Here is a 16,402-nt window from a genome sequence, read left to right as displayed (position 1 = left end):
TTGTTGTTATCTTTATGAATAACAAGACCCAACTCAAAATGTTTCAGCCACAACTAGAAGGAGACAACGAAATGACGTCATATTTGAAATACACAGTCTGATCTAGGACTGGAGAAGCAACTTCATGTTATGACATTGCTTCCCAAAATTACGTCATTACATATGTTATTACATGAGTGCTTCGTATGTTTATTATTAACTCGGTTATGTTGAACCATGTGGATAGTAAAGAGCATTATTACAACACTGATGTGATATTTGGTTTAGTGGAACAAGTGCTGTTAGAAATAATCATACAAGAGGACATTTTCCTAAAACATTGTATTATCTACCCCCAAAATTAAACATTGTACCTTTAACTTTATTTTGTTAGAATTAAAGCTGACCCAATGAAGTGTAACAAAAATATTCTGGTGTTCTCCACCTCTCCGATCTGATAACTTGTAGCACTTCATATATGTTTGTACTTGTTTATTCTAACTGAAACAATATGATGAAGAAAATAACAGAGGATTTACACTGTTACAAACAAGTTAGTTGAAAGCTACATGGGTGGTTTACATGTTAGTCTGAAGATAAAGTAGTACAGAGTGTGCCAAACCAGTTGCCTGCATATGAAGAACATGAATAGACAACAGTAAAATGGTACTTGACTTGAACACAATACCAGTGAGAACAATTAAAAATAACATTTCAGGATTAAATAGTGATGCTGTCATGATTGAATTTTTTTTTTATGACATGGAGGATCAAAGCCACAATGTACACATCACACATCTCTTTGCTAAAACATGATTAAATAGTTTATTAGTGTTTTTAAATGGATTTAAAATGTTTCAGTAATACTGATCATTATTGTAAAACCTGTACAAATATTCCGTAATTTATAGAACAGAATGGATTAAGTGTTAAGAAAGGAGGTAAAAAAAGTTAAGATGTGAGCTACAGCGATCTGCAGTAACAACGTTATCTGCAGTAATTACATTTAGCATTGCAGTTGCTGCCGCTATCTGTTATAGGGTTCGACATATGTAGTAGCTGAAAAAGGGATTTCGAACCGCCATCTGTTATGTTTGTCGCTATCTGTTGTACAAGTGTATATGGGACATCAACCTGCCATGTGTTGTAAGGATCATTAGATAATCACATACTATTACGTAACAGGCTTTAACAGCTGTGTGGGAAAATGTAAGATTGCTACATTAACAGCTGAGGTATGTGCCCAGGTTAGCGTGCCTGAACCTTAAGTGAACATAAGAACGAAAATAGCATTCAAACAAGCAAATAAGTTTATAAGAAAATTGCTTTGCCTGCATCTGAATCAGATGAGGATGTAATGCATTTTAATGATGAAATTCTATTAAGGTTTAAACATACCGTCATGAGCATGAAACTCTTACTAGGATATCGTGTCAAAAACCAATTAGATTGAAAGAAAAATCACTGCTACTTTTATTACCATGTTAACCTTTATAAATTATACATTTCCACACATACAGGACAGCTCATACCACAGTAGTTGAAAAGCATGTACTAGTCATGAAGAACCAGTCGGTGTATTTGGCTTACATATACTTACCACTAAAGATAGCGGTGCACTCATTCTGGGTTAGGGTATGTGTATTGGGAAATAAAATCCATACCTGACAACATGAAACCCGATAGCTAAGTTTGACCAATACTCGACATACTGGTTAATTCATTTGGTTGATATAACTATGGTGAACTTTCACAGATTAAATATACTCACAGTATCTCGTTCATTTTAATTTATTTCCGTGTTTATATCCAATGAAAGTTCACAAGCACTATCATGGGCACACACCTCAGCTATGTGATATGTCTGCCCAGAACAGTGGTTAGTGTTAGTTTTTTATTATTTTTTTTTAGTAAAAGTGCTAGTAAGAGAGCAAGTAGAGTGGTGGCCTTACATCTGCCCATTGAGTCTTTAAAAACTCAGTACCTACTAGCCATAAGTCCGATGGCTTAGACCACTGTGCCATCGAGGCTGGTTATATAGGCTGGCACTGCTGACGTGATGGTTAAGCTGTTAGTTTTATTGATGACAGGTACTCGGTTGATGGACGTTGATAGGGTATTTTTTCATGAAACCAGTGCCACTAATTATTGCTCTCGTCGCTAACAAACATGTACATATGCATATGACTTGGTCGTAGTTTTTTTGTGTAATTTTACGTAGTGCTTATTTAACATATAATGTATAAAAATGTTTTCTTCACATCTGATAACCTGTGTTTGTACAAACCATTAAAAAAAAGAGGAAACAGTAGGGATATGGAAGAGGAAGGAAGTAAATGGTTTATTTAACGACACACTCGACACATTTTATATGGCATCGGACCTATGGTTAAGGATGGATATGGAAGAGAGCACACCAAACTCTTGAACGAATTGTGAAGGATTTGAAACAGAAATGCATGTTTAAAAGACACCACCACACTATTTCTTCAATGGTTATTTTTATTATTTCTGTGCAATACTGCAATTATAATGAAATATTACCTTTTTTAATAACATGTAGTATACTGAACACGTGAGAAATAATTTGTTTTATTTAACCATATAAGACACGTCCGTCGTTCTAAATATTAAAAGGTTAACAAAGATCAACTAAATCACAACTCAGCATCATCTGCAGTGTACATTGTTTTACAGTTTCTAATGATTTTCTGGCAATGGAGTTAGCGAGGTTTGTGTGGACAGTTGCAATTATACATTTGTACCATTTTCTTGACACACACAGAGATACAGACAGAGAGAGAGAGCGAGGTAGAGGGAGAAAAGGATAGAGGGAAGGAGGGGAGAGAAGGGGGAGAATGTATGTGTATTTTTTATTTTGAATCTTTCAGTTTATAACAGTTGAGTTGCAAAAATGTGATATTTCAGTCAATGAACAAAAATCCCCAAAATGCTAACTGCAGTACTACAGATTGCAAGATATTATCTGCATCAAGGCTACAACATTTTGTAATTTTTATAACAGTATATAGTGGCAGCAACTGCAATGCTAAATGCAGTTACTGCAGATAGCATTGTTACTGCAGATCACTGTCGCTCAAGTTGGTCTCAATTAAAGCTCTTAATTACATTACATTTCTTTTTTTTCAAACTACAGTTGACTTTTAATTTTCATTCATCCATGAATTCTTATTATTGACACAATCTTATTGACTGACAAATACACATACTACCAGTTATCAATTGTAGGATATTCTGCAATAAATTCCATTTGTCAGGAGCTTAGCAAGTGACATGAAACAATTATTTCACAATAGACAATCTTTACAAAAAAAATTTACTGCAAGTTTAATGTCCTAATTGTACTTTAAACAAAGTGGCACAGTAAAATTATTGTAAGATATGAAAAAGGACAACATTTATGTTCAAATCCATTGATAGTGAGACATCATGAATAGACTCCAATGATAGTGTGAGACATATCATTCCTTGGCAACATGTAACACTTTGATATGAGCAAATATATTTTTGAATCATAGAAATAAAAGGTTTTATATCCTCAATGAAAAACTCTAAAGCTGATAACATTTCATTATTCTATTTATTATTACAGCTTGCTTTCTTTGTGCTATTGTTAAAATATCATAAAAGTGCAAACAAATGATAATATAAATACTGAATAAAATTAACAGGTAAATAGATATTGAGTAAACTGTCGGAGGAGAAAACACAAACAAAAATAAAACAAAACAAACCTAATTGCATTTATCAGGGTGAGGAAAAGAAGAGTTTGTTGTGTTACATAATACAAATTTATTATTCCATCCTAGCTGCTTTCTTTGTGCTGTTGTTTAAAAACCAACCAAATACAGACATCTGATACAAATAATATTGAATAAAATAAAATTTACATAGTTGTCGAGTCAACTGTCCAAAACATATTGCAATTATCTGAGTGGAGAAAAGAAGTGTTGTTGTGTTACATAATTATATAAAAAAAGTCAGCTTAAGCGTCAGTACAGTAAATGTTTAAGTATCACAGATTTAGCAAGCAGTAAATACAGTCATTGCCACAACGCATTTTAATATCACAGATGAAGTCAGCAGTAAAACCTGCATCAGCATGTGTCCACCTGCTGTAAGAGAATCAAGAAATGACTGTTCAAGTCAGGTGTCTGTTTAAGACAGGTGGCCGTTTGAGCAGGCTTGACGACAGTCAGTCGTTGCTACAGCTCTTCAGTTTTAATTCTTTTTGATCACTTTTGTCAAGAATTCCACCCAAGGCAGAATCCATCTTTTCCATAGTTTCAGATACAATTAAATAAGCCTGCAATTGAAAAAAGATAATAAATGTATAGCAATGTATTGACAATGGTAAAATTATTTTGTGTTCTATTTATGTGCATGTTGCATGTATGGGTGTGAAAGTGCATCTTTGTGAATGTGTGAATCTGTGTGTGTATTAGGTATTATTCGGATTATGTGGTTATATGGACAAATAATATTTGACTCAACCATATATTCAAGTTTATAGTCACTAAAAACAATATTCTATTTCAATCTGCATTTAACACATTTTTATATTAACTAATCAAATCCACTGGCGGCACTAAAACCAGTATTAACATGTCTGAAATACAGGGGATTCCCCAAGAAGCCTATTTACATAATCATATGCTACCTCTCGCTATTTGAATGGATGTACTTACTTTAAAAATATCAATGTTACCACTTTCTCTAACTTTATGACCTAAATGCTGTTTATACGGGTTTGTGTGGTGCCATGTATGTGATGCTGACATGAATGCTAAAGTAAATAATGGCAACTATACCAAATGATGAATCATTGCTATGTATGCAATATCAGGCAACAGTTGTTGCAATAAGTATTCAGAACAAGTAAAATCGGCACTAATGGTTGACGTCATTATTAAAACAGTAAAATACAAAACTAAAATTAGGAGCAACACATAATTTTTATTTTTTAAAAATGTTCTTATACTGTATATGGGGGATAATTTAAAATATGATATATTATGACCAGGCTTTAGTTAATACCACATTCTTTCTCAAAAATTATTTAAACAGCATTAACAAAAACAAAAAAAATGCATTTATTGAATTAGAACGAGGTAAACTATGTTGTCTTTGACCATTTACAGATATTAATGATAGTTTTCCAGTTGCATATATTGGTTTTATAGTCTCGGCTTTACATCGCCAGGGAAAAATCAATTTGTGACAGTAAAACCAGCATTAACATCTGCAATTGATCAAATATAACATATTTATACAATAAATATCATACATAACAAAATAAAATATACTTGTTTGACAATTCAGTCTCAGAACATTCTAAATGTTAAAAATCTCACCACAGTGCAAATATACTACATAAACTGGGTTCAGCAATAAAATTCTTTAAACGCTCACATTTCTTTGGACATTAAAAAAAGTATCCTCATTTACACAGAATGATTTGCAGGTGTAGCACTTTCTTGATGTGCAATGGATCACAGGTTTGATCCCCCTCAGTAGACCTGGTGCATACTTAACTAAGCTCACAGTTCATTGAAAAAAAAAGAAGACTTTCAAAGATGCTGAGATGATGTTCAAGAGAGCCTTGTGAATTAGGCCCCTACTGAACACGTTTTATACCACTGAGCAAAACCTGTCACCTTCACTGACTTTTGTTAGTGGTGAGACATGAATTGAAACTGAACATAAAAATAAACACCAACATACCTGAGTGTAAAGTTTTTCTTTATATTTCTTCTCTACCAGGGGATCAACGTCCAATATGGGACTTGGTGGCGGACTGTCAGGGCTCGATGTCAGCTCTCCTGTTGGTGTCACTACTGGTGCCGGAGTTATGCTTGTTCCACGAGTCGGCGTCTTCTTCATCGCAGATCCCGTCTTTACTTTAGAATCACCTTTTGGTGTCTGCGTCAGAAAAAACCCAACAAATTATCTCCACAGACATACCAGATCCAACTATGATTACACTCGTTTTAGTTTTAAAAAGGTGGAGGACCTCTTCAGTATCAAACTGGGCTAACTGTGGTAACTTAAACTAAGTTAAAGAATCACCATTGAAAACAAAGAGTGCCAGTGAATAACACTAAATTTGATACAGTGCCCAGCATCATCTAACACTGACCAATCTCTGAATATAACATATGGAGATCGTTATACTAGTGTTTCAGTATCATCAGTATTATAAATAAAAAATAAATAGAGGCTATTTCATGGGGGGGGTTCAAATAGATTTTTATGTCAACGAGTTGACATAAAAATTGTATTCGAAAAAAACACCATGAAATGGTCTATTTATTATATACATGTTTCCTAGTGTTTGGCAATATCTTTTGCTTTTTTTGTTAATGTCTTTCACTGATCCTATCGAAAACATGTAACACCATGATAAATTTCTTCTGGTTAAACTTTAGTTTAAAATTTACTTGACCATGGTATTTTTGAAAGAAATACAAATAAAAAGTATCTTTATTTAATTAATAATTACTTGATAATACTGCTGTGCAAACATACCTGATAAAATTATCCTCCCAAAAAATCCACAAATACAAAATTAATCGACTGGCAAGTTTAAAAATGTACACTTAACGACAGGACATTGTGTCATCATTAGTCTTAGATACGTTGTCGTAATTGCACTATTTTTTATTATTATTGTATTCAAACTTGATGAAATATTATTAAGAATAAATTCTTTGCAAGCATTTTTTTAAGTGAAGCCAACATAACAGCATTTCTCTTTCTTCTTAACAATTACTCACCTGAAGCTTGAAAACATGTATCTAATAAAAAATAATCCACCTATCATAATGGTAATAAAGACTGTATGAAATTCTCTAAGGATTGTACAGCACATGCCCAGGTAAGAAACTGTATAAAATATTAATACCTCCTTTCCACCTTTAGCTGCCTTAGGGTCTTTGCCTGGTGCTCCTTTTTTATCCTTAGGGTCTGGCTTTGATTTGTCAAGTGGCTTTCCACGTTTACTCTCACCTTTGCAAGACACACACAAAACAATTACAATATTAGTGTTATAATATTAGTGTAATAAAATATAAGCCATGTAAACCTTTCTATGTCAGATATACTAAAATAACATAAAAACTCAAAATAGAAAAAGATAGAAAAGCAACTGAAAAACCATCGAGTTGTTTCATGTTTTAGCCTACAATATATCGGTTACCTGTTCTAACAGACAGATGTATGTGACTGATCAGCATTTAGTATCATTCGCTTAAATACCATTGAATTATACAAAACACACACGGACAGACACACAGAAAATTACAAAATTAAAGATTTCATATTTTCTTTAATAAGCCAGGTTATTTCTAACAATGTACCATCGTTCCTGTTTACTTTAAAATTACCTTGTGATAATTTACATTTGTAAAGTATATGCAATAAAATGATTGCAATCAATCAATGTAACACAATGAAACTTTTTATTTCAAACCTTTTATAAATAAAACTTCTTTTTTTAAAAGAATAACTTTAAGAAGAAGAATACGACTTTGTTTTCTAAATGATATTTATTCACAACTAGGCTTTGGTATGTGCTGTCCTGTTTATGGGAAAGTGCATATAAAATATCCCTTGCTACTAATGTAAAAATGTAGCTAGTTTTCTATTAGAAAATGTCAGAATTATCAAATGTTTGACATTCAATAGCCAATCAAAAATAAATCAATGTGCTGTAGTGGTGTCATTAAACTAGAAAACAATTATTCATATTTACCTTAACCATCAAACCAAAGCATTAGAAAACCTACCAAAAACCACCACCAAACTCAAAACCATTCAGCAAAACTGTTAATAAACTTCAAACCATTGTGGTTTAAATCCTGATCACAAACGGTTTTAGTTCTCTCGTATTAGGCATATGTACTAACCTGGCATTATCATCACATTACCAGTTAAACAAACAGCAAGTTGATTAATAACTCCCTATTTCAAACTAGCATTAACAAATCACAATCAGAAGCAAATTAAACGGCTTTCATTTTCAAACAAGAGTGAACATGACAACCAGAAGCAGATTGAACCACTCTCATTTTCAAACTAGCATTAACATGATGATCAGAAGCAAATAAAACAAGTCCCAAATTCAAACTAGCTTTTACATTACAAGGTTCAATCAGATTAAAATAATTTCAAGGACTTTTAGAGCACATTTACAATAGTTTCAAGGACTAATTCTGTCATATGTATTCAATGATTCACTGACAAGAAAAACTAAATGTGACATATCACATGTTCAAATAAAATGCCACCGTATAAATTTTTTATTTGACTCAGACATAGTTTATAAAACAAATAATTTAAATTTAAAACCCAACGTTTGTCTATTTGACAGAAATGTGTTAAATGTAGTTGATCTCTTTTCATTTTTATAAATTCAAGTTTCCACAAAAATCAAATGCTTTAAAATAAAATCCATGCATTTATTAAGAGTAAAATTCATATTTACAAAATCCAAGTCCATTTTAAGCACTACTCGGAAATTCAAGTTCTTTTTTAACGTCTGTGTGAACCTTGCATCATAATCAAATTTGGATTATGCCATCCTTTAAAAAAGAAAGTTTTCTGTAAATGGACTCAGCATTTTTGTAGGTCATCAGGTACTATATATATATATATATATATATATATATTTTTTATTTTATTTTGATGTTGATGAAATAAAGGAATAAAGGAGTATTTAGGGCTTCGATTAAAGCAAACAATGTTTTTAAAATTACCGTAACCATGAACATAAAGGAAAAATAAAACGGAAAAAAAAGAAGAAGAAAACTTATGGCTAGGAATAAAAGGAAATAAAAGTATTTATGAGTCAGTTGGGTTTCCAAATATAATGTCTATTTTTAAAGGTTGGCCGTAACATGATAATCAGAAGCAAATTAAACAACTCGAATGTTCAAACTGGTATTTATATATATATATCAAACTAATAACACTTACTGGGTGCAGGAACAGGTTCTGGTTTGGGTTTTTTAACCTCTGTATGAAAATCATAAATTAAAATAAAAACAGGATTTGCTTGCCTACTGGTAACTAATTAAAGCCAAGTATTAAAGAAATAACAGCTCACCCCCCCCCCCCCCCCCCCCCACCACCACAACAAATGGTGAAAAAATACAATACAAAGGTGTTTCAATTTATTTTAAAACTGTTTTTGTTTTGTTTTAGGATATGTAAGAAATAGAATACTATAGGAGTGGCCGATAGATACCATTTATCTTACAACTTGTTTTAAAACATCTAACAAGTGAAAGTCAATTTCAGGTGAACTTGTATGTCATTGAGTGATCCATTTGGTTTGTACTTTTTTTGATTGGATGATATGACATTGGCAACCTGGGCCTATATTTTCGAAGCTATCGAAATTGTAAGCTATAATGTCACTATGGTGTATGCTGTAGTGATGTCATAGCATACGATGGTTTTACGATTTCAAAGTACTAAGATAGCTTCAAAAATGCCTAGCCTGGTCATCACCTAGGAACAGTCAGTCGTATGTCTTTAAAGTGTTATGTGCTATCAAAATAACATGTTCTCACCAACGGGTGGGTCAGGAAAAACATTTAATATGTTAAAATTACATCAAAATATTTTCTTTATGAACATACATTACAGTAAGATGCAAATAAATTGGAAATTTGTATGCTCAATTTAGGATGTGTGGCAATGCATATACATGACCTGAATGGTTTAAAGGCACATGCATTTCTTTGGGGGTTTTTTCTAGTTTCTTTCAAAATCCTGTTGTACATAAGACCCTCTATTCCTCAACTTGATTGTTATTAAAATACATTTGTATACAAATTTTATATGTATACATTACTATTATATTATAATTAAGTAATTGTCGCCATTATATTGTATGTCTATAGGAGAGGGCCTTGTAAGTTGAACAAACTTGTGCCCAATCCTTTTGTTGTTTATACAATAAAATATGTTTCCAATCAATCAATCCAGAACCCAGGACTGTTTCATTAAAGACCAAATTACTTACTAGTAGTCTTACTAACGTAAAGTGTATAAGCTGCAAAAATAATGATTTAAAAATAAATAAAAATAATGTTAGTATCATACTAAACTGTGAAAAACATGAGAAGCTGTTCCAGCTTGCTTCTATCAACTCTAATATAGTATGGAACAAATATTTCCATGGCTTTTGCCAGATGCTTCTTTTTCTGTCAGTCTCCTAAGTTTCTGTCACAAGCAACCATTTATAATAACTAGCTAATAATATCTTTTAACCTCAGCAACAAGTTAGTTCATAACACATGCATCTTAATTTGTCCTAGGGAATAGCTTAGAACTGCAAGAAAATTATTTCTAGCAAATAGGTTCTAAAAGTTATGCAATATGTGTGGGAAAAAAAGTCTTTAGAAGCTAGTATGTTACCAGTACTGTCTAGCTTTATCATTCATGTTATTTACTAGTGTATCTTATGGAATCCATTAAGCTTTTAAAACACTAGTTAATCTTTACAATAATACAACCTTCTACATGTAGCTTCAACAATACATTATTTCCTAACTTATATGCCTCATAAAATAAAAGTTTCTCTCAGGAAATATATCAAGTCTTTAGAACACTAGTACCTTCTAGCTTCAGCAAGAAGCTTCTAGCATAAATCCTAAAAACTACAATGTTGTAAAACCCTATATAGATTAGATGTTTAAAAAACATTAATAAGTCTAGCTGCAGCAGCGAAGTTACGTTGGTAGCCGTCCTAAAAGGAAAATGTGTCCTAGGAAATACTTCACTCACTGTCACTTTCCCCAACACTGGGAATCTGCTTGCGAGGAGCCGTGGCTCCCTTGGAAGCTCTAGTGTCTGCGTCAGATGAAAATTATTTAAATATGGACGATATATGCCAATACAATAATTTTACAATATAATCCTGAATATAATTATACACTACATGTACATTCTGTTGTGACCATTTTATATTGTGAACTTTAATACAAACTAAATGAATTTATTAACTATTTGTAAAGAGAAATAGCCAAACTTAAAGTATTATTAAATGGTAGTATTATAAGGTTATTATACAATTGTTTACAATATGGAACTTTTTTGTATGAGTTCACGTTGTGGTGAAAATTCGTATTGGACGAGTGCAATGAAATTCCATATTGTAAACAAAATTGTATAATAACCTTATTATTATTCATTGTTCAGTTACGGTAATTTATTCATTTTAAAATAGTAACTGAAATATCACATTGTGTCACTTAGCTGACATTTTTATGTCAGTTACTCTTAATATGTTATTTATCTTGACAACGCATCAACTTTGACGTCATCTTGAATTGCATGACGTCATATTAAACTGATGCAACGTAATGGAGAAAAATGAGGAATACTCCACTACTAATTATCTGACTTAGGTTTTTTCTTTGCATTTTCTGGCACTTGATTTTCAATAAATTCCTGTATTGTTTCATCGGATAACATTGTGACTCAGTAGCTCAGGCAGTGTTAAATCACAGACAAACGAAAGTGATGTCCCTTTGTTTTGGTAATGAGCATGTGTGTCCAATAGAGCTTTTACCATTCAATATGGAACATCCAATAACACTTTTTGGAGATTTTTGGGTACAAGATTGGTAACTATTGTTTGATCAAGTGTTACAATTGAACCAATTTGATTGAAATCGATTATATAGATGTATAATAGAAAACAGTAACATATTGTTAATTAAATTATTAATATTTTGTTTCTTGAATAGTCATGTTTAATTATTTCACATAAATAAAAACTATTTAATTCTCGAATTTTACTAATTTTAATTTTCTACAAAATATATAAATTATTATGAAGAATCAAATGTGCCACATTCTGACTGTTTGCTCTTTTGTTCTATCCGATTCTTCTGCAGATTTACTTCTTACATTAACCACAATTTGATAACACAAAATGTAGTCGAGAGGTAAATTAAAATAATAATAAGGTTCAGCTAATGAATCTTTACCTCACCATCATGTCAAATTGAATGGGTTTTGGGTATCTTTTTGCTAAGTGGATCAATCATGCATTTAAAATAATGAAAGGCAAAAAACTCAATGAAATCAAATTGAGTAACAATAACAAGTAATTTTTAATGCATAGATTGAGACTGTTGGAAAATTCAACTTATTTGTAAACCTAAAGATCGAAATCATTAGTTTTTTTTAACTAGAATGTAAAACAGGTCAACGAAAAAAATGTAGTAAACAGAAAAAAACCCTCCAACAAAATGAAATGATAACACAAACATAATTTTAGTGAATCATGCCAAACTCTTTGGAAAGTCAGGGATTTATCCAGACATTCTGCAGTACAGAACATAGGCCCCTTCCAAAAAGCAAGTGTAAATATTTTTTAAATTATGTCTGATCTAAAACATTAATTTAATAATGGTGCACTGAATTATTCAATGGCCTAAAAAAAACAAAAAAAAACAAAAAAAATTAAAATCTCAATTATGATTACATTGCACTAAGTTTCCCAACCCCATCAGTCATAGGATCCTGAAAAAATATCCTGGATAAATCCTTGGAAGTAGACATGAATTTTGGTAATTTTGTGTGAACTGGACCACATGATGTTGTAGGATCTTAACATATGAAAGTCACACTCAGCATGTTCATTAGTCTGGGTTTCTGCCAGAGGATAACATGGGTATAGCGCCATACCCAAATATTTGTGCATACTTTATTTTTCTAAGTTAACGTTTTGACAAAATTAATTACTGTTATCAATACTGTATGATTTTCATAACCGCCACCCTAAACGTAACCCATTTTGTTTTCTGGGGAAGGCCCCACATACACCGTTGACTGTGGTTGCATTCAATTCCATAGCGCCATACCCAAAAATGTCTTTCTAGCAGAAACACTAATAGTAGACAGCAGGTGGGTATTTTCTGTGCTAACTGCTGCTGCCTCCGCCGCCTACCTGTCGTGCTTACAGTTCTCACTGCAATCAGGAGATAACGAATATCCTGCACACACATCCATTGATGATGCGATGCTTACTCATGTGTACATGCATGATGATTTTCTCATCTCAACGGACACCTCTACGAGTACTTTTTTCCAATTTTTTTTTTTTTTTTTTTTTTGTAGTATGAATGGGTGTACATTGTTTAGGTTGCTGCTTCTGACATATCTACTTTACTTATTGGTCTCCATCTGTGTTACTCCATAACGAATTAGGTGACCCATCATGCCAAGCTGACCAATAGAAAAGCTTGAGGACACATTCCCAAAATAAATTCCCAAGAACCACAAATGTACTACCTTTATGTCTTTTGGTGCTGTTTATCAGGACATATAGAATTATATTTTCTTTATTTTCAGTCTAATATCATTATCTATAAATTGAGATAGGACCAAAGAGACTGTTCATCAGAAAGTATGTGTGTGTGTATGAATATATATACAAGCATGTGTATGCATGTGTGCATGCGTAAATGCATGAATATGTGTTACAGTTGTTTTTGGATTTAGTTATTTGGTATATATGTTGCATTTACCATAAAATAAACTTCAGTTTATTAGTTAATTAGAAAGTGGTCAAATACTGGGTCATCTGGTCGAATACTGCATACTGTTCATTACGGCACTCAAAGCTACTCTAGTCCGAGTATACTGCATAAACAAAACGTGGGTTACATCATGGTTTACTGTGGTTGGCATCATGGCACATCAACTGAGAACTACTGTACTAAAGAAAATCCAGTTCATAAAATTTGATAAAAAACAAAATCAACCCCAACTTATAGGCAAACATATACTCTTCAAAAAAAGAAACGCAAAAGGGTACAAATGGGTTATAACTCCGTTTTATGTTTCCTACCGGTTCATGCTTTGTGAATATAAGGTCATTGCATGTCCCAAACACATTCCCACGGTTACATTCGATAAAACGCAGCTACTGTACAATAAAGTTCCAAAATGTGAATATTTGCAAAAACGCAGCCACGTGCAAACCATGTCACCACTGCACGTGCGTTGTCTGCACGTGCAACATGAACACCGACAGTATAAAAGTGCAGGGTGTTCGCTTGCCTGGCCTCTGTATCTGGCCGACAGTTGACAATCCAGGACATGCCACGTCTCAGTGAACCGCAGAGAAACAATGCCATCGGCCGACTAGACTCAGGCGAATCCAGAACGGCCGTTGCCAGGGCATTCCATGTGTCCCCAAGCACCATCTCCAGACTGTGGGACCGTTACCAACAACATGGATCAACACGTGACCTCCCTAGATCCGGTCGACCACGGGTCACTACCCCCGGGCAGGACGGCTACATCCGGGTACGCCACCTTCGGGAACGATTGACTACTGCCACCTCCACAGCCGCAGCAATACCAGGTTTGCGCAGGATATCCGACCAGACCGTACGGAACCGCCTACGTGAGGTAGGAATTCGTGCCAGACGTCCAGTTCGAGGTGTCATCTTAACACCACAACACCGTCGACTCCGACTGCAGTGGTGCCAGATTCATCGACAATGGCCTCAACTGCGATGGAGACAGGTGTGGTTCAGTGACGAGTCCCGATTTCTGCTCCGACGTCATGATGGAAGATGTCGCGTGTATAGGCGTCGTGGTGAACGTTATGCGGCAAACTGCGTGCAGGAAGTGGACAGATTCGGCGGGGGTAGTGTCATGGTGTGGGCAGCCATCTCACACACTGGCAGAACTGACCTGGTCCACGTGCAGGGCAACCTGAATGCACAGGGCTACATTGACCAGATCCTCCGGCCACACATCGTTCCAGTTATGGCCAACGCCAACGCAGTGTTCCAACATGACAACGCCAGGCCTCACACAGCACGTCTCACAATGGCTTTCCTACAGAACAACAACATTAATGTCCTTCCTTGGCCATCGATATCACCGGATTTGAACCCAATTGAGCATCTATGGGACGAGTTGGACCGACGCCTCCGACAGCGACAACCACAGCCCCAGACCCTGCCCGAGCTGGCAGCAGCCTTGCAGGCCGAGTGGCCACCATCCCCCGGGACGTCATCCGTACTCTGGTTGCTTCAATGGGCAGGCGGTGCCAGGCAGTTGTCAACACACGCGGAGGCCACACCCGGTATTGACTCCAGATGACCTTGACCTTGGTGGCGTGTCCTATCACTTACTCACAATGGACTAGAGTGAATTGTGAACAATCCTGCAACATTTGGTAATTATCGGACTCACCATTCAATAATTAAATCAATTCTCCAAATGTTACGACAATGTGGTTTTGCGTTTCTTCTTTTGAAGAGTATATATAGTAACAGTGTTCGAGATTAACGGTATCCCAACATCCTGGGGATACCAGAATTTAATTTTGGATACCAGAATTCAAGAACCCAGTATCCCACCTGAATACCATATAATGTTTTTTTGTTTTGTTTTAATCCTGCGTTTTTATTTTTTGCTGAAACAATGAAAGTCGTCATTTACTGGTGAAGTTAGGTAACAGCATTTTCAAGCTCGTACCCAGTCTAATGCTATGCTGTAACAATATCTCCCCAACTCATACCCAGTCTAATGCTACACTGGAGCAATAGCAGCATACATGTAGCAATAGAATGGGAACCCCTAAGTCACTATCGTTTTTGTTGTATGTTTTCTCCCTTCAAATTTTATTTTAAATATTGATTCCACATCTACAGAAAATTGATACAGGTAGGTTCATCATTAGTAATGTCAGAAACACTTATAGATTACTGCTAAATATTAATTTATGTCAGTATTACTCAAAAATCTGTTTGATTGCGAATTTCACGATTTCAATTGTGACGTAGCAATAGATTGGGAACGAGGACAGTGTCGTCCATGTTTGTTACAATGTTATTTATGAATTTCATTTAAGTGGGATACTAAATTCTCAGGTGGGATACCAGATTTTGAAATGTTAGTATCCAACTGAGATACTGCCCCAAATTTTTGATCTCGAACACTGAGTAAACACTGATTGGAAAACGTAAAAAAAAAACCTCAACTGAAAACAACAATTAACAATCTAAAAATATTGCAGCAGAAAATATCCCATGAATATGTCATGATTACCGGCTGGTTGTGATGAGTCTGACGTTACAGATAACGTATCTGTCGAACCTGGTAAATGTAATTATTTATTAATATATACTCTGCAGTCAAATATAGTTATAACAAAGCTGTAAAACGTACATCTACCGACAAAAAGGAAAAATTATACTGTCACTGAAACAAAAAGCCTGGCACAAGTGTTATTATTGTTTCAGTGCACGGTAGTTCGGAAAGTTTTAACTGGTTGTACAAACTGATACATGGATATGAAACCTATCCACTTCAAAGCTAGTATGTAAATGTAACATAATGAACGAAAAAAGATGTTATTTAC

At 34.2% G+C, this 16,402-nt stretch overlaps 1 protein-coding gene across 9 annotated transcripts in view; it reads right to left on the bottom strand.

Moving 5' to 3' along the window:
- Nucleotides 1-456: 456 nt before the first annotated feature.
- Nucleotides 457-16,402, bottom strand: part of LOC121389033 (MYCBP-associated protein-like) — a 61,725-nt gene continuing 45,779 nt past the window's right edge. For 5 of the 9 annotated variants that reach the window (XM_041520638.1, XM_041520639.1, XM_041520631.1 and 2 more), the window contains 5 exons: nt 16,090-16,137; nt 8,977-9,015; nt 6,905-7,008; nt 5,725-5,922; nt 457-4,306 (listed from right to left, as the gene is read on the bottom strand). In XM_041520638.1, the coding sequence (XP_041376572.1) occupies nt 4,196-4,306; nt 5,725-5,922; nt 6,905-7,008; nt 8,977-9,015; nt 16,090-16,137 (500 nt within the window). In that variant the 3' untranslated portion in view covers nt 457-4,195. Of the gene's footprint in view, nt 4,307-5,724; nt 5,923-6,904; nt 7,009-8,976; nt 9,016-10,794; nt 10,861-16,089; nt 16,138-16,402 lie in introns of all 9 variants that reach the window. The other 4 variants (XM_041520634.1, XM_041520633.1, XM_041520635.1 and 1 more) reach the window with 4 other exon arrangements.

The sequence above is a fragment of the Gigantopelta aegis genome, chromosome 14 (genome assembly GCF_016097555.1).
Source record: "Gigantopelta aegis isolate Gae_Host chromosome 14, Gae_host_genome, whole genome shotgun sequence".
In the NCBI taxonomy this organism is placed as follows: Eukaryota; Metazoa; Mollusca; class Gastropoda; order Neomphalida; family Peltospiridae; genus Gigantopelta; species Gigantopelta aegis.
Note: the sequence above shows the minus strand (reverse complement) of the source record. Positions and strands in the feature narration are given on the sequence as shown.